The 17,849-nt window shown below is 48.2% G+C and overlaps 1 protein-coding gene across 3 annotated transcripts in view; it reads left to right on the forward strand.

Annotated features, from left to right (window-relative positions):
- DNAJC1 (DnaJ heat shock protein family (Hsp40) member C1) overlaps positions 1–14,587 on the forward strand; it is a 241,034-nt gene extending 226,447 nt beyond the window's left edge. The window contains exons 11-13 of one of the 3 annotated variants that reach the window (XR_002524539.2): positions 5,286–5,734; positions 8,986–9,199; positions 13,660–14,587. Coding sequence is in view for 2 of the 3 variants with exons in the window: in XM_003903454.3 (XP_003903503.1) it covers positions 5,286–5,734; positions 8,155–8,220 (515 nt within the window). In the remaining variant the exon portion in view is untranslated. Of the gene's footprint in view, positions 1–5,285; positions 5,735–8,154; positions 8,375–8,985; positions 10,547–13,659 lie in introns of those variants that run through there. The other 2 variants (XM_021943951.2, XM_003903454.3) reach the window with 2 other exon arrangements.
- Positions 14,588–17,849: the final 3,262 nt, after the last annotated feature.

Below are 17,849 nucleotides of genomic sequence, written 5' to 3' on the forward strand. Positions count from 1 at the left end.
CTTCTACAGATAAGAACACACCCAGATGGAGGTATTCAGCTATTTCTTAAGAGAGTTGCTTTAGTGAGTATGGAAGGAAATATTTGCTAATAGAAACTCAAAAAAATACAGATAAACAAAAGGAAGAAAATAATCACATGTAACCTACCAATTGTTATTTTGAGAGAGATATTTCTTCAGACTTTTCTTTTTTTTTTTTTTTTTTTTTGAGATGGATTCTCGCTCTGTTGCCCAGACTGGAATGCAATGGTGCAATCTCGGCTAACTGCAACCTCTGCCTCCCAGGTTCAAGCAATTCTCCTGCCTCAGCCTCCTGAGTAGCTGGGATTATAGGCATGCACCACCACGACTGGCTAATATTTTGTATTTTTAGTACAGACGGGGTTTCTCCATGTTGGTCAGGCTGGTCTCAAACTCCCAACCTTAGGTGATCCTCCCACCTCAGCCTCCCAAAGTGCTGGGATTACAGGCATGAGCCACTGCGCCCAGCCTATTTCTTGAGACTTTTCTGATGCACGTATGTGCATATAATATTTTTACAAGAATGGGACTATACTACAATACTGTTTTGTATTTTTTCACTCCATATACTCATATGTCTGTATCATCACCTTAATGGCTCCATAGTAGTCCATAATATAGATATCTGCCCCATGGTTTATTTAACAGGTTTCTATTGTTGGACATTTTGATTGTTTCCATTTTTCTTTATTGTTATGAAGTTGTGGTCTCCAAAGTGAGGTAGACAAGATGATTCTTTGGAATTTAAGAAGACTGTATTTGAATTTCTATTGATCTTTATTTTTATCTTAAAGCAGTGAGAGAGTAATTAAGCTTTCTCATCTTTGATATTCAGACTTATGCCAGCACCCTCACTGTGCCCATTAGCAGAGCTTATGTGTTACATAGGGCACCGGCGTTTCCCAAGGGAAAAATGGGATTTCCACAGCGCTCACAGGTTGATGATGGCCTCATCACTCGGCATCATCCCACATTCTTTCGCTCTCAAGATATTGCAACAAGATACCCAGTTGAGTGGATGTATAGATAACCCCAGAGTTGCAGTGACATCTTTTTATAAGGTGGAGGGCAACCACGGGAATATTTCCTATCATATGGAGGCTTCCTAGTATTTTGACAAAGTACTTTTAAAAGTTTTTGAATTTAAAGATCTTCAATTTTATACTTTTCTTTTACCAAATAAATAAATAAATTATTGGTGTAGGGTCTAAAAAAAAAAAACCTGCACACGCTTAAAACATTAAAACAGTACGAAAGGGGATACAATGAAAAGTGTCTGAGTCTGCATTCCTGGCCCTCCACAGAAGGAATAATGAATCGGAGTGGGGGGTGCACACGTCTAGAAGTGTAACTAGTTGCGCACACCCTGTCTGTATTTGCCTCCCTCTTTCTATGTTAATGGCAGCATACTCACTGAAGACTAATATATTTAATCCTTTTATTATATTAAAATATTTTTACAAAATAAAGATGGGTTTTTAACAATGAATATGAAAGTGTTTTGAAAACTGTTTATGCTGTAGAAAGGACGTTTGAAAGTAGATCCTTGGCTGGGTGTGGTGGCTCACGCCTGTAATCCTGACACTTTGGGAGGCCAAGACGGGCAGATCACCTGAGGTCAGGAGTTCGAGACCAGCCTGGCCAACATAGTGAAACCCGGTCTCTACTAAAAATACAAAAATTAGCTGGGTGTTGTGGTGCATGCCTGTAGTCCCAGCTACTCTGGAAGCTGAGGCAGGAGAATCACTTGAACCCGGGAGGCAGAGGTTGCAGTGAGCCGAGATCACGCCACTGAACTCCAGCCTGGGCAACAGAGCAAGACTGGCTCAAAAAAAAAAAACAAAGTCGATGCTTGATAGTATTTTCTTTGTTATGTGTTATTCTATGACCAAAACAATGTGACCTATAAAAACTTATTTTTACGGATTTAAAAATGTTGAAAATAGAATTTTAACCTGTAAATCTTTCAAACAAAGTGAACTCATTTGTTAAAAATACAGCCAGGCGTGATGGTGTAGGCCTGTAGTCCCAGCTGCTCAGGAGGCTGAGGTGGGAGGATCACTTGAGCCCAGAAGCTGGAGGCTGCAGTGAGCTACGATCACACCACTGCACTCCAGCCTGGGTGACAAGACCCCCATCTCAGATAAATAACACTTTCTGTTTAGTTTGCAAGACCAAATGATTGACTTGGGGAAGATTTTTATGAAAATGTTTTCATAATTTGTATTGTACAATGAATACCAGAGCATAGTAAACATGGCCAACAGGACGCTCCATGTGGATAGATGTATCCTTTTGGGTCATCTTTTCCAACTGGGATGGCCATTCAAAGTTAGGTGCCAAAATAAAGTGAATTTGGAGCCAGGCCTTTAATTGAGTATTTTACCCAGTATTAAGCAATTTTTCAGTCTCATTGTTTTTAATATTAATATTTTCATGAGAATGTTTCACTTAATGATGTTTTTAGATTGTTTTTTATCTTTGATTTTCTTATTCATATGTGTTTTATAATATATTAGTAGAGTGGTGGATATAAAAGAATAAGTAAATATAAGTAAATATACATATATTAGAATTGCATTTTCGGCTGAGCGCGGTGGCTCATGCCTGTAATCCCAGCACTTTGGGAGGCCAAGGCGGGCAGATCCCGAGGTCAAGAGGTTGAGACTATCTTGGCCAACATGGTGAAACCCCGTCTGTACTATAAATACAAAAATTAGCTGGGCATGGTGGCGCGTGCTCGTAGTCCCAGCTACTTGAGAGGCTGACACCCATAGTCCCAGCTACTCTAGAGGATGAGGCAGGAGAATCACTTGAACCCAGGAGGCAGAGGTTGCAGGGAACCAAAATTACACCACTTCACTCCAGCCTGGTGAAAGAGCGAGACTCCATCTCAAAAAATAAAAATTAAAAAAATAATAATTGCATTTTCAAAGAGGTTTTATTGATGGAGTACATAATAAAAAATATAGAGGAGATAATGATTATGAAATGCAACTCATTTGTAGTAACAAAAGACTAGGACCTGGAACTTTAGTGAGCTAATACAGAATAACCTCCAGGGAGTTTGTTGCCATTAACATAAGAAAGGAGAAGGCAAATGCAGCTACACAGGGTGTGCAAGACTCATTCTATATCTAGACGTTCACACACTCACACCCCAACTCATTTTTGCCTCTTAGAAAGCAGACCAGGAAGCCACTTTTCATTGTATTCCTTTTTGTAGTTTTTACTTTTTTTTTTTTTTTTTTTAATTATATGCAGGTTTTTGTTTTTGTTTTTTTTTTTTTTTTTTTTAATTATATGCAGGTTTTTGTTTTTGTTTTTGTTTTAAGATGGAGTCTCACTCTGTCACTCAGGCTGGAGTGCAATAGTACCATCTCGGCTCGCTGTAACCTCGCCTCCCTGGTTCAAGCGATTCTCCTGCCTCAGCCTCCTGAGTAGCTGGGATTACAGGCACCCACCATCATGCCTGGCTAATTTTTGTATTTTGTAGAGACAGGGTTTCACCATGTTGGCCAGGCTGGTCTCGAACTCCTGACCTCAGGTGATCCCCCCCGCCTTGGACTCCCAAAGTGTTGGGATTACAGGCGTGAGCCACCGTGTACGGCCGGGATTTTGTTTTTTATTAAATAAAAGCTAGTATAAAAAAGAGGAAACATTACCGTAAAAAAGGAAATAAAATATTGCCTCCTTTTTTGTTGTTGTTTTGAGACAGAGTGAGACTCTGTTGCCCAGACTGGAATGCAGTGGCACAGTCTCGGCTCACTGCAGCCTCTGCCTGCTGGGTTCAAGCGATTTTCATGCCTCAGCCACCAAGTAGTTGGGATGACAGCCGTGCATCACCATGCCCAGCTAATTTTTGTATTTTTAGTAGAGACAGGGTTTTGCCATGTTTGCCCAAGCTGGTCTGGAACTCCTGGCTTCAAGTGATGCACCTCACCTTGGCCTCCTAAAGTCCTGGAATTACAGGCGCAAGCCACACTGCACTGGGCCTAAAATATTGCCTCTTTGTAGCCAAATTTGTATATACATCTGTAATTATTTCCATAGGAGAACCTCCTCTAAGTAAAATTATAGAGTCACAAGTAAATACAATTTTAAGGTTCACCTCCATTTGACAAATTGTTCTTTAAAAAGGCTAGACCTGTGCTGTCTAATATGGTAGCCACTTGCCACTTGTAGCTGTTTATATTAAATTTTAAATTAATTAAAATTAAATAAAGTTAAAAACTTAATTCCTCAGTGCTACACCAAGTGGTTTGTATAATCGTATCACAGCATGTTTCATTGGACAGCTCTGAGCTGGGCCAGTTTCTGCTCCTACTCCCGGTGTCCGAATGTACCTATTTCCCTGCATTTTGCCAGCACTAGGTATTGTCATACTTTCTAATCTTTGCCAATTTAATAATTAAAAAGTGGTGATTCACTGTTTCAGTTCTCTAATACTCGTCAGCTACTGTAGTTCTTCCTTTGTGAGCTGTGTTCTTTGTCCTTTTATCTTACTGAGTTGTAACTCCTACTGTATTGAGGATATCAGTGCTCTGTATTCTATTCTGTCCTATTAAAAGGTTTAAAACTTTTGTTATTAATTATTACTACTTTTAGAGACAAGATCTCACTCTGTTGCCCAGACTGAAGCACAGTGGTGTGATCATAGCTGACTGCAGCCTCAAACTCCTGGGCTCAAGCAGTCCTCCCTCCTTAGCCTGCCAAGTAGCTAGGAATGCAGGTGTATACCACCACACCCAGCTAATAAATGTTTTGATAAAATATCTTTTCCATGTTTAAAAATTCTTGTTATAGCTACTATTTGTAAGTGTATAATTTACTCATACACTTGACTTCCAGAGGCAGCACAGTTTAAGGTTTGACCAGTTGATTTTTGTCTTTCCAGTGGAGCCAGTGAATCCTTTCTTATACTGAGTAGCAGGTTATTCCTTCTCAAAGACATGTTTGTATTCTTGTTCACAATCTGATTCTTTATATGCCCATTATTCCTCAGAGTAGAGAAAGGGACAAAGGCTTGGAATCAGACAGAAGTGGGTTCAGATCCCACTCTAGTGCTTTCTGAGTCGTCTTTTTCTCATCTGTAACATTAGGGTAATGATCCCTATCTTTCTAGAATAGTGTGGAAATGAAATTAGACCATGCATGCAAAATGCTTAGTGCGCTGCCTGCTGTGTGCCCAGCAGCTGCTGTTCTCACCATCTCCTTAATTCACCTTGCCCTTCACCTCTGTGTGGCGCACCCCTCTTTCCTAGGAATGGTTAGACTCTCCGAACTCAAATCAACAGTTCAGAATTCCAGGCCCATCAAAAGTGCCACCACCTTGCCTGATGACATGATCACCCAGCGAGAGGACGCAGAGGGGGCGGTGGTGGAGGAGGAGCAGGGGGGAGACTCTGGTGAGCAGGAGACGGGGGGCACCGAGGCCCGACCTCGGAGGCGGAAGCCAGCCAGGCTGCTGGAGACTACCGCGAAGCTGGAGCCAGAGGAGAAGTCCAGAGCCAGGCGGCAGAAGGACTTTGACGTAGCAGAACCAAATGAGTCCAGCGACGAGGAGAGCCAGAAAAAAGAGAGAGCTCGGGCTGCAGAGGAGCCGTGGACTCAGAATCAACAGAAACTTCTGGAACTGGCGTTGCAGCAGTACCCAAAGGGATCCTCTGACCGCTGGGACAAAATAGCCAGATGTGTCCCGTCCAAGAGCAAGGTGAGTTACAGGGAAAGAGGCCTCTGCACAGGTGTTAGAATCCCACCAGAGGAGCCGCAGCTTGTCTGCCTGCGGCTTCTTCCCTCATTCCTATCTACTGACACCTGCCCCGTGATCTCTTCTTTCCCAGCTATCTTCCAGTATATTTCTCCCTAGAGCATATGAATCTGTGCACTGAGGTGGTTCATGTGTGTAGATGAGCTCAAGATTCTAAGTTTCATCATCACACAGGGTAGCTGGTTATAGAAACTTCACCCACAGCACCTGCCTGCCCTTTGGAGAACTCGCCCACTCAGGCCTAGGGTTTAAGGGCACATGGCAGGCTCAGTCGGTGCCGTCTCACCGTGAAATGCGGCAGCTGGGGAGGGTCAGGATGGGAAGCTCCTCTCAACCAGGCTGAGGGTTCATAAATCACAAGGCCCATTGGCTATGTAGCAAATCTTTGACCAAAGGGATAGCTGGTATAGACAGTATTACCATAATCATCTTTGGTTCTGCCATGTGAATAACTTTGGACTCAGCGGGCGCACCTCGTGGCTGTCCAGAGGCCCTGAGGCCATCTCCATGTGTGGTCAGTGCCAGGCGACAGCTAGGGTTCGGCTGACCTTCCACGGCCGTGGCCGTTTGTAGTTGGCCTTTCTCCCTGCTTGTAGCTCTTAGTGCCTGCTCACATACATCTGAGATAGTTCTCAGATGAAAACTCATATGGGAGGAGAGGGCAGGAGTGCCCTGTGGAGAGCCCACCCACCCAGCTTGGGCGGCCTCTTTCCTGTGATCTGGCCGTGAGGCACTGCAGAGAGTTCCAGGGTGTGATCCTACCACAGTGTCTCTTGAGGCTTCTTTCCAGGGAGCTAGATTGTTAGTCGAGGAATCAGGAACAGTCAGAATCAAAAGCCACGATCTATTCTGCCGTCTGTGCCTCCCTCAGTCGCCTCTGGGCACACAGATGCTCATTTACATTCTTATTTTTGTAATTGAAATTCTGTGTTGGAAAATCTAGCTCATGGCCATGCGTGTCCCTGAGTGTACAGGTCTAGTTTTCTCCACCTACTTTAAAAGGATGAAAGTTGAGAGTTCCTGGGGAGAAAAATAAACCCTTAGCAGTTGATCTGTTTGGGAAGCGCAGCTTCTCCCAGCCTCTCCAGCTGGTTTGCCAGAAGTAACTATTCTCCCCGAATTTCTCTAGCATCTGTCAGGACACAGGTGTCTCCATGTGTGATGAGTCCACACTGGCTTATAAACGAAGGGGCTGGAGCTTGGATTCCTAAGGATAGAACACCCAGAAACTCATACCTGGGGGGTCTGGAAACCTTCCAGTTTTCAACCAGCAGTGAGCAGGGCTTCGTCAGCCTGCAGGTGTTCCCCTCAAGCCTTGACTTGAGAGCCAGCCAGGGCTGAGCTGCCTGCTGTCCTGGAGCCTGGACCTGGCTGCCACAGCTCAGCTCAGAGCTCTGAGCACACTGTCCTTCCGGGGTTACGTGCTGGGTCTGGCCACATCTGCTTTCGGCACTATGTGGTTAGGGACAGCATAGATACTAAGGAAAGACTGATATCTTTAAAGACCTTAGGCAGGTAATCTTTGGGGATGCAGAAAAAACCCTGAGAAGAGACTCTCATGACACCACTAAGCTAAAATCCTGGGAGAGTAAACATCCTTTCCCTGTCCCAGGCAGCTGATAAAGTCACTTTGCACTGGACCCTAAGTCAGCAGAAGCTACAGAACCTCAGGGGTCAGTATTTTTGGAACAGAAACAGAATAGATTCTAGAAAGTTCCTCTAATCAACGTGAAAATAATGAGGCCTCTCCCCACCATCAACCCACCTCTGCTTTGGTCCTGAGTCCCAGCCCAGGGCGTGACAGCTGTGGCCAGCTGAGGTCTGAAGTGGGTGGCCCTGCAGCCTGTAGGGTGGGATGGAGGTGGGGCCGGGAGGAGCAGGAGTGTGTATTTCAGCACAAGTTTTTCCAGTGTCCCGGGGTCTGGTGCCCCACAGGAAAGGTCTCAGCAGCACCTAAGGAAAGCCAGACCCACGGAAGAAGACTATTGTGGCTACCTGGCCCCAGGGTTTTTGATTTCTTTAAAGTAGCGTGTTGTGATGAAAGAGTGAAATGTTAACATGAAAATGAGAGTCAGCAGGCTGAAGGTACCAGTGATGATGCTAGTGCACCTCACAAACAGCTGCCCCAGCCCCTCACTCCGCACCAAGCACCTTCCCTTCGGGCTGGGCTTGCAGGAGCCCTTCTTGCACTGCCTGGACAGGTCTGCCTTGTGAGCGGCTGGACTCCAGGACATCCTGGGAACTCTGGGCAGAGGGACTGGACGTGAGGCTCTTCATGAGCAGAAGGCAGCAGACCGGCCCCACGGGGACCACACTGACTTGTGCAAGTGACTGTTTTCACCTCTCTTTTTTTCTTCCTACAGGAAGACTGTATCGCTAGGTACAAGTTGCTGGTTGAACTGGTCCAAAAGAAAAAAGCTAAAAGCTGAATATTCTGGGAGATGATGTTCACCTTCATTTTCCAAAATGAATATCTTAAAAATCTTTTGCAGAAATTTGCATTTTTGTACCTCAATATTTCTACGTCATGTGCCTTAGTAAAAAAAAAAAACAATAAATAAATAAAAGATGAGTGTTGTGCTATACTGTTTAAACAAATACTGTGCTGGGGAAAAAGGATGTGGGTATTTTGCAGATTATTTTATTTCTCATCACTTCAAAGTTTACTTTCTTAGGGAATAAACAGTGCTTTCTAATGATCAGGCAAAAATATATGGTTTTGAAGGAACATGTGAACAAACTAATGTGTAAGAATTCAAACAATGTTTCTCTAAAACACAACCAAAGAACACAGCAGTTCATGTCTCTATTGGGGGTTGAGTAGCAAAGATCAGTTCTTGGGGAGAAAGAAAACCAGGTTGGTATCCAGCTGGTTGGCTAAGAACAATGTGAGGTTCTCTTAACTAGTTAAATATATTGAGGGAAAAAACTGTCCAGGTGAAGAAAGACATAAGGTAATACTTTCGAAGTTTGAGCTGCTTGACAGAAATGTGTTCCCACCTGATAGAATTTCCAGATAAGAGGCAGGACCATTTTCAGGAAATGATGAAATTGGGACCATTTTTTCGTACCTAAGTTAAAAATCACTATTTTGACTATTTTATACTATTACTTTCTGTCGAAGTCTTTTTTGCTGTATTTGAACTGTCACTGTCAGCTGAGCACTCCTTTTAAATCTTCTGTCATTTGCTCAGGGCGTGGAAATAGTGTGATGAATGCAGCTTGCCTGAACGTGAAAATCATGAAGATAACCAGAACACAGTTAAGGGACGTGATTTGATAAAATATCTTAGAGATGTTTTCTCTAAGGAGTAAAGTGAGGGTACAGTTTCCTGGAGGATAGTTTGGGTGACAGAGGTTCCCACTCTGCAGTGCAAGCTTCTTTCCATACAGAGGACATGGAACCAGGTAAGTCCCCAGCCCTTTCCATGACACGAGGTGACAGAGGCTGCCTTAGGTCTCAGGCCTACACCTGGCTCCAAGCAGATGTTTTAGGGAACTTACACTTCAGACCCAACTCCCTCATCCCAAAAAGAGCAGCGGAAAAGTGAAAACAGCACATTGCAGGCTGAGTAGCCCTCTTCCAAAATTGTTGAGACAAGTTTCAGATTTTGCATATTTTTTTTCTGATTTTTGGAATATTTACATATACATAATAAGTTGGCTCAGGGATGGGACCTGAATCTAAACACCACGCTCTTTGTTGTTTGTTTGTTTTTGGAGACAGAGTCTCGCTCTGTCGCCCAGGCTGGAGTGCAGTGGTGCAATCTCGGTACACTGCAACCTCTGCCTCCCAGGTTCAAGTGATCTCCCACCTCGGCCTCCCAAAGTGTTGGGATTATAGACGTCCATTATGTTTGACATACACTTTATGCACACAACCTGAAGGTAATTTTATGCAATATTTTTAATAATTTTGTGCAAGAAACAAAGTTTATTTGCTGAACCATCAGAAAGAGGCATCAGGTGTGGAATTTTCCACTGGTGGCGTCACATCAGCACTCCAAAAATTTGGATCTTGAGAGCATTTCAGATCTTGGATTTGGGATTAGGGATGCTCAGCCTGTACCAGCCACAGTCTCCGCAGTCTGGTTTGCACAGAACTGCCTGAGTCAGGGAGTCAGTTCCATCAGCCTCAGCCAGCAGGGATAGGGAAATGGTACCTGTCTGGCCAGGTGGGGACAGGGGACAGGCACAGTCATCTGGCCCCAGCAGTACTCACTGTCCTCTTCCTGTAACAAGTCAAAGCCAGGCTAGTCACGAGAATCTGAGTCTTTCCCAGAACTCTGTCCTCCAGCTGGGGGCCATGAGGTGACTGCTGTGCAGTCGCAGTGGCTCTATGTCAGTGACACATCTGAGAGGGAAGCCGGTTCCTGGAGAGGAACAGGGAGAGGGGAGGATCGTCCTGGCCATATGCCGGCCCGGGGGCCCCTCTAATCTCTGAGCCCAGCCTCAGGCCTGTTATACAACCCAGGACACTCTGTGAGTGTTCTGCCATTAAATCGCCCTTTACACTTACAGCAGCCTGAATTGGGTTCCTCTCACACATACCCCAAAGCCCAATTATGAGTTTCCTGGGCTTTCTGCGGGAGAGGCCCCTGGGGGTCCAGAGGTGCTTTAGGAAATTGAGTTGCTGGAAGCCCTCAACTCGCCCTGTCCTCATCTTCTCCAGCTACCTTGAGAGAGTGAGGTGCTAGTGTGGTTTTCTGCTGCCTGTCTCTGCCTGCCAGGAAAGGCGCTGCCCATAGTCTCCCCTCGGGGGACTCTGGGGGCCAAGGAGTCAACTGAAGTAGGATTGGCGGGGGGGGTTTGTGGGGGAGGCCAGGGCCGGAGGCTGGGCAGAAGGACTCGTGTGGGCTCCCAGCTCTCAGAGCACAGCCCTGTACACAGATGACAGCTGCCACCCCGGGTCACAGCAGGAGAGCGAGGATCCTCTAGAGGGGATGCACTGAATGTGTGTGGGGACGTGGCGCATGCACCAGCCACGCGACAGCCCCACCGTGCCCCTTCTCCCCTCCCACTCCCAGACCCGTGTCCTCCTGAGCCACCCTACCCTGCCCACTGAGGAGGCCTCCCCATGCCACGCCCAGCCCCCACAGGTGGCCTGCGCTTGCTTTTCTGTTCTTGCTGTCTTGCTCATGAGAACCAACCCAACCACTCTCCCCCTTTCCTCCTCAGTTTACACCTTTTTTGTTTGTTTGTTTGTTTGTTTAAAGAAGCAGCCTCGCTTGGCTGCCCAGGCTAGAGCGCAGTGGCGCAATCATGTCTCACTGCAGCCTCAAACTAACAGGCTCAAGCAATCCTCCTGCCTCAGCCTCCCAAGTAGCTGGGACCACCGCCATGTACCACCACCACCTTGCTAATTTTTTCTGTTTTTATGTAGAGATGGGTCTGGCTCTGTGGTCCGGGCTGGTTTTCCCTTTTTGAGGGAAGAAAAGAAGTTGTCTGTGGGACATGAATGTTGTGTGTGCTATTTTTTCCTTGTTAAATGAGACCTGAGAAAACGTGAACCTGGAATGTCCCGGGTGGGAGGGCAAACCGCAGTCCACCCCAGGCCCAGGGTCCTGGGCTGCTCGCCGGCCACCAAGTCCTGGAGCCTCTCCAGGGGGATCGCCTCTGGGGCCTGCAGTGCGTCCTAGGCCTGGAGCCTCTCCAGGGGGATCGCCTCTGGGGCCTGCAGTGCGTCCTTGTGAACATCCTCAGCAGGGCATAACTTAGTCTCCTGAGGGTGAAGCTGGTACGGAGAACAGCCCAGGGCTGCCCTGAGGTGCAGTGGGCCCCAGCGCTGCCTCCAGGCCTCCACTTCTGGGGACCCCACGGCTCCAGCTTCTCGGCAGCCCCCTCACCTCTCGCCCCCATGGCCATGTCAATTTGCTCATGTTGCGGGGAGTGAGACCTGGTTGGAGGTGGAGAACGCTGGCTCTCCCACTGTCCATGGAGCTGGGTGACATCAGGTGTGTTGTTTTACTACTGTGCCTCAGTTCCTCATCTGGGAAAAGAGAGAATAATGGCAGCTGCCGCTTAGGTTGTTAGGATGATAAAGTGAGATAATCTGTGTGAACTCTTTCTAACGCAGTGCCTGGCTTGGCAGAAACAATGTTATTTCTGACAGCCTGGCTTCCTGTCACCATCGTCTTCTGCGTGGCGATGGCCACAGCAGGGCTAAGCTCCTTCCATCTCCTGCCCATGGGGGCAGGAATCCCAGCCCGGGGCCTAGGGGCCTGGGTCACTCTGTGCACTCCCGGGGACCTGCAACAGGCCTGCAAAATCATTCCATCTTGGATGTGTACTTTTCTGGGGAGAGGGTCCACATCTTTCACTGGGTGCCCCAAGGGCCTCTCACCCAAAAAGGCTCACAGCCTGTGCGGTGACGTTTCTCCTGACATGGCCCCAGGAGGGCCCGTGTGGTGTGCAGAACCTTAGACTGGGCCTCAGGCAGAAAGGGCTCAAAGTCCCGGGTCTACTGCTGATGACCAGGGCCTGGGCAAGTGATGTTAGCCCCTCTCTGGGGCTCGTTTCCTGTCCACAGAATGCAGGTGCTAATACCTGAGGGGCAGCGAGCCGCTCTGGGAAAGCCCTTCACGCTCAAGGCCCCTCTCGGCTCTGCCCCCATCTTGTGCTCCTCCCCTTGCCACTAAGTGGGGACATTTCTTCCCTAGGGCTGACCTCAGCCTGGTCTCCTCTTCCTCAGGTGTAGTTTAGGGAAAGGGCAGAGTTTCGATCAGAAGACCCACGTCTGAGTCATAGGTGAAGACCATGGGGAAGGAGCAGGGACCAAGGTCACGGAGAGGGCTGTGGTTCTGAGGGCTGCGGTGGGGGGACGGGAGGGGATGGGGGAGGAGTGGAGGGAGGGAGGGAGGCCGTCTGCAGCCCCCACCCCGCTCAGCCCCACAGAGCACAGAGCAACAGGGTACTCCCAGGCATGACACCAGGCGCGGGGGCTCTGCCCTCATCTTCCTGGACACCCAAGTCTCTTACCCTTTAGTGGTTTAAATTTTCCTCTCCCCACTGGGGCAGAAATGTCAGCGTTACCATTTCCTCAAACTGTTTATCGCGCCACTCTTCAAAGCACACTCACCTGTCGTCTTATTTATCCCTAATGGGGGTTCTGCGCCCGCCCCCCACAGGGGGTCAGGAATGTTTGGGATGTGCAGCCAAGCCACGTTCTTCCCCAGGTGTGCAAGAGCTCCCCGTGCACGGCCTTAGAATGCCTTATTAGGAAAAGTTGGGGTGGGAAGGAGGTTTTTTTCATCAGTGGACCAGCTTACTTAGATTTTCACCAAATTATCCGATTCATCTGCAGAATTTGCTTTGGGAACTGCCTGGGAGTTTGTCTTCAATTGGTCCGCACGTGCTTGGCAAACACCCTGAGTTGCAGACTGTGGGTTTAGTCTTCCACTGGAGTGTTCTCAAATTCCCTTCGCAGTTTTAGAATAAGACCGTAATAAGCTTTCCACTGTCAATGTCTTCAGACACTTTAAAAAATGCCTCCTGCTGCAGGGCTGCTGCTTGATATATGCCAGTCACACTCCCCCAAACTCCTCTCCAAGTGGAGAACTAAAGCTCTATCAAGTATTTCATCGCAACTTCATTTTCTAGGGTATTTGTTGTTGTTCATTTTGGCAGTTAGGCTTGTTCCTACAGTTTAAATGGCACGGTTTAAATCATGTTCTGTGCATACAGGGAGGCCATGTGTTCCCTGGGGCCCAGGACACCCAGCCTAGGCGCTACAGGATGTGGCCTTCCTGTCTTATGGGGCATTGCTAACAAGTGGCCAATCCCAAATGCCTGCAGATTTTCAGAGGGGCGCTGAACTCCCCAGAGAGAAAGGACAGCTCAGAGATGTCCATTGTCTTGCTTTGGTTTAGAACGCCCCAGGGTAGAGGTGAGTCCTGATCCTGCCCCAGCCCTCGTGAAGACCCACCTGCCTCAGAGAATGGCTGAGCCCCAGAGACACCTGAGTCAGGACCCAGCCTGGCAGGATCTCCTACAACTACGTGCACCGGCACCTGCGCTGCAGGTCTGCCGCCCCTAGCCACGGACCAGCACCTGAGCTCAGGCTTTTAAGACCAGGAGTTGGCTCTGCAGGCTGAGGAGAGGTGAGACTTTGGTGTGGGGGCCTGCGTGACTGCAACTGGACAAGGTTAGTCATTTGGTGAAAACATCTTGGTATTTTCTAAAACAAATCCGACTTCTAAATATTGGGCTGAAACATGAATGGTGTTTCTCTCGGGTCTGGGGACTCCCTTTGTAACCACACTCCAGGCCAGGCCCAAGTCTGAGACGTGGAGTGGGAGCCGGGCCAGGCCCGAGTTTGAGACGCGGAGTGGGAGCCAGGCCAGGGTGGCCTCTTGCCCTCACAGCCTTGTCAGGAACGGTCCCAAACCAAGAGTGTCCCTGGGTCATCTGTGGGTCATACAGTATACCGTTTACAAAATGAAATCGACAGATTTGGGGGGCAACAGTAGGGTCGCCATGTGATTTACTGTGGCCTAAGTCATAAAGGAAAATGAGCCATGTTGGTCATGTTTGCTTTTGTTATTATGCAAAAAGAAATATCTTGTAAAATGTGAGATAAAATGTCTCATTGCTTATACTGTCATTTTGGTTCCAATCTTGGTTTCACAAAGTTAGATATCACTGCAGTTAAACAGTAGATGTCTTGACATATTTGACCTCAACTGTTTTCCCTTCAGAGGCTTGGCTTAAAAAATCACTATTGGAAATTTGCTGTTTGGATACAATTATGTCTGTCCTGTTCTGTTAAAAACTAGAATTTAAAAATTGGATGTGGGCCCAGTGCAGTGGCTCACACCTGTGATCAGCGCTTTGGGAGGCCAAGGCAGGATTGGTTGAGAGCAGCCTGGGCAACATGAACCCTGTCTCTACAAAAAAAAGCCAAATGCGGTGGCACATGCCTGTAGCCCCAGCTACTTAGGAGACTGGGGTGGGAGGATCACTGGAGCCCAGGAGTTTGAGGTTGCACAGAGCTATGATCGCACCACTGCCATCTAGCCTGGCTGACAGAATGAGACCCTGTTTCGTGGGGCGGGGAAATAATGGGTCCTGGGTAGAGAATCCCTGCATGAAGGTGCTGATGTCCAGGTGATTCTACTGGCCAGCCAGGAAGAACCACTGCATGAGGCCAAGAGCTTGCAAAGCAAATGGGACCCTGTTTTGTTCAACAATTCCAATGTACGCGGGCAACTTAGCTGCAGAGAGCACCTGACCTTGCCTGCTCTGGAAGAGCCCCGGGGAACCAGCAAGGTGGCGGCGCTGCCAAGATGGAATCCCCTAATTCATCCATCTGCTTGTTACGGGAGCCAAGTGAGAAACCCCCAGATGCAACCATCAGTGTTTGAAGGAAAACAAACCTGATCGGCACAAAGTGAAATGTCATGCTTTAATTTTAAACTTTGGAAGGTGCTAGCAAAATGAAGATAACGCTGTTGAGTTTGCTGCAAACCATGAGGTAACTTCTTTTTCATTGGTTGCAGTGGACTGAATGTGTCTCCCCTCACCAAGGTCATGTGTCCAAACCCAAACCTTGAAGGAGATGGGATCAGGAGGTGGGGCCTTTGGAGGTGATTAGGTCAAGAGGGTGGAGCCCCCACTAATGGGAGGCCAGAGAGCAGAGTTGCCCCCTTCCCTGTGAGTCAGCCTTCTGCCTCTGGAACAGAGCCTCACTGACTTGGAGAAATACATTTGTTGTATGTAAGTCACCCAGACTACAGCATTTATTAAATTATTTCATCGAGACCGGGTCCTGGTCTTACCCAGGCTGGGGTGCAGTGGAGTGATCATAGCTGCAGCCTCAAACTCCTGACCTCAAGTGAGCCTCCTGCCTTGGCCTCCCAAAGTCCTGGGATTACAGACTTGAGCCTCCACACCCAGCCCGATTATGGCACTTTGTTAAAGCAAGCTGAACTGACACTGGCTTGATACCACCTCAGTGTACAATCAAGTATTTAAGGGCACGGGTTGGGAGCCTTAGACACTATTAGCCCCTCTTCCTACCGCCGAAGCTGCTCCTGTTCATGTCACCACATACCTGAGTACCACGTCCAAAAGGTGATTTCAGGCTTGACCTTACCCCTTTAATCCTGAAGGCAGTGTGTGACATCTTCCAGCTTTTTGCAGCTTCACATTCTGGAGTGAAATGGATATAAATCAAACCAAGAGTTCCCCTGGCGCCTCCTCAGATTCCTCTCCAGATGTTTGATCTTTTGCTTTGGTAGTCTTGGTGTCCCCAAAGTCTGCAGTCTTCTTCCTTGTCCTCGCCCTTCTCCATCCCATTGACTTCAACTGCCCCCCTCTGTTAGGGGTCTGGTGAGGGCCAACTTTATGGTTCCAGCGCCCTTTGCTCTAATCCTCCCCTGGCATACCTGGCAGAATCCTCCACTCTATCCAGGGAGCTATGGTGCTTCCTTGATGTCCAAAAGAGCCAGAGCAGAGGTATGGCAAACGGCCGGTGTGGTCTCCTCTCCAGTAAGCTGGAGGGTACGAGTCCCTCCCACGGAGTTGAGAAAGCAGCTTTTCTGGAGCTAGGGCCTTAGAAAAGGTGAATTCCTTTGCCCTGAAAGCCTCCGGGGGTTGAAACATCCCCAGCTTTTTTTTTTTTTTGCGGGGGGGAGGGGATTCCAACTTGTCTCTCTTCTCCAGTCCTCTCACATCATCTCACCTGAATTCTCCAAACCAGTTCAATTCACAGGTCCGCCGAGGGGTCTCTGGTTTCTTTCCTAGTTCCTTTCCAGTCTGCAGCCAGGCTAAGGCTCTCACACCCCCACACCCCTTGGAAAGACTACAAATGAATGCAGAGCTAGGGACAGCTCAAACTCCGGCCATAGCCATGTCCAGGCCTTTATGATTCTAGTTACCAGTGATGCCTGGGAAAGGCATAGGGGTGTCAGGGACATGGCATGTTCGAGAACAGCATGGCTGGGTTTTGCTGGGGTGCACAGCAAGGGGTGGAATTGTGCTGGGAGCCAGCACTGGATGGATGAGCCGAGCCCACACCCTGAGAGGCCTCAGTCTTGAAGAGGTGTCCCAGCCTCCACCACTCCTTAGTGAACTCGGAGTCGGGAGGGGCTCTAAGAGCATCATGGGGCGCTGCCACTTTACCTGCCTCAGATCATTCTTGTTCTTAATTGCACCAATTCACATTTTGGCAGCTATGTGACTCTGTACCCTCCTAAGCCTCAACTTCCTAATTTGCAAAATGGGGGAAACAAAACAGCCCTCACAGGGTTGTGTGAAGTGGAGGTGTGAGGTAAGGCAGGTGAAGGGCTTGACATGACGTCTGGGTGAGCACCCATGGCAACACCCGCTGCCAACTGCCCACACTAAAAGGACATGTCTCTGCCATCTGAAAGTAGACAAGGGTGGCGGCCACACTGATGGCTCACCTGGAGGGTGGGGCGCTGGAGTTCTCACCAACCAAAGGCCTAGCTCTGGTTGTACCTGAAGTAAACCAGATGTACCAACAGTTGTGAACAAAACCTGAAAATTCAACCTCATGGAATTTGGGAGCTTCCAACAAAAAGCAGGCCAGAGAAGAGGCAGTGAGTTCATCTAGAATATTTGGACCCAGATCTAGAAATAACGCACTTGTCTCCTAGTATCCACCTTCTCCCATCTGCCTTTCCCCTGAATTTACCCACTCTGCACCTTGCTGCTAGCCAATCCCCCTACCTTTTTTTTTTCAAGATGAAGTTTTGCTGTTGTTGCCTAGGCTGGAGAGCAATGGCACAATCTCAGCTCACCACAGCCTCCACTTCCCGGGTTCAAGTGATTCTCCTGCCTCAGCCTCCCAAGTAGCTGGGAGTACAGGCATGTGCCACCATGCCTGATTTTGTATTTTTAGTCGAGACGGGGTGTCTTGATATTGGCCTCAAACTCCCGACCTCAGGTGATCCACACACCTCAGCCTCCCAAAGTGCTGGGATTACAGGTGTGAGTAATCGTGCCCGACCAGTTGCTAGCTGCCCCCCCCCCCCGCCCCTTTAAGAGATGAGGTCTCTGTCACCCTGGCTGGAGTGTGGTGGCATGATCACTGCCA

The sequence above is a fragment of the Papio anubis genome, chromosome 11 (assembly GCF_008728515.1).
Source record: "Papio anubis isolate 15944 chromosome 11, Panubis1.0, whole genome shotgun sequence".
In the NCBI taxonomy this organism is placed as follows: domain Eukaryota; kingdom Metazoa; phylum Chordata; class Mammalia; order Primates; family Cercopithecidae; genus Papio; species Papio anubis.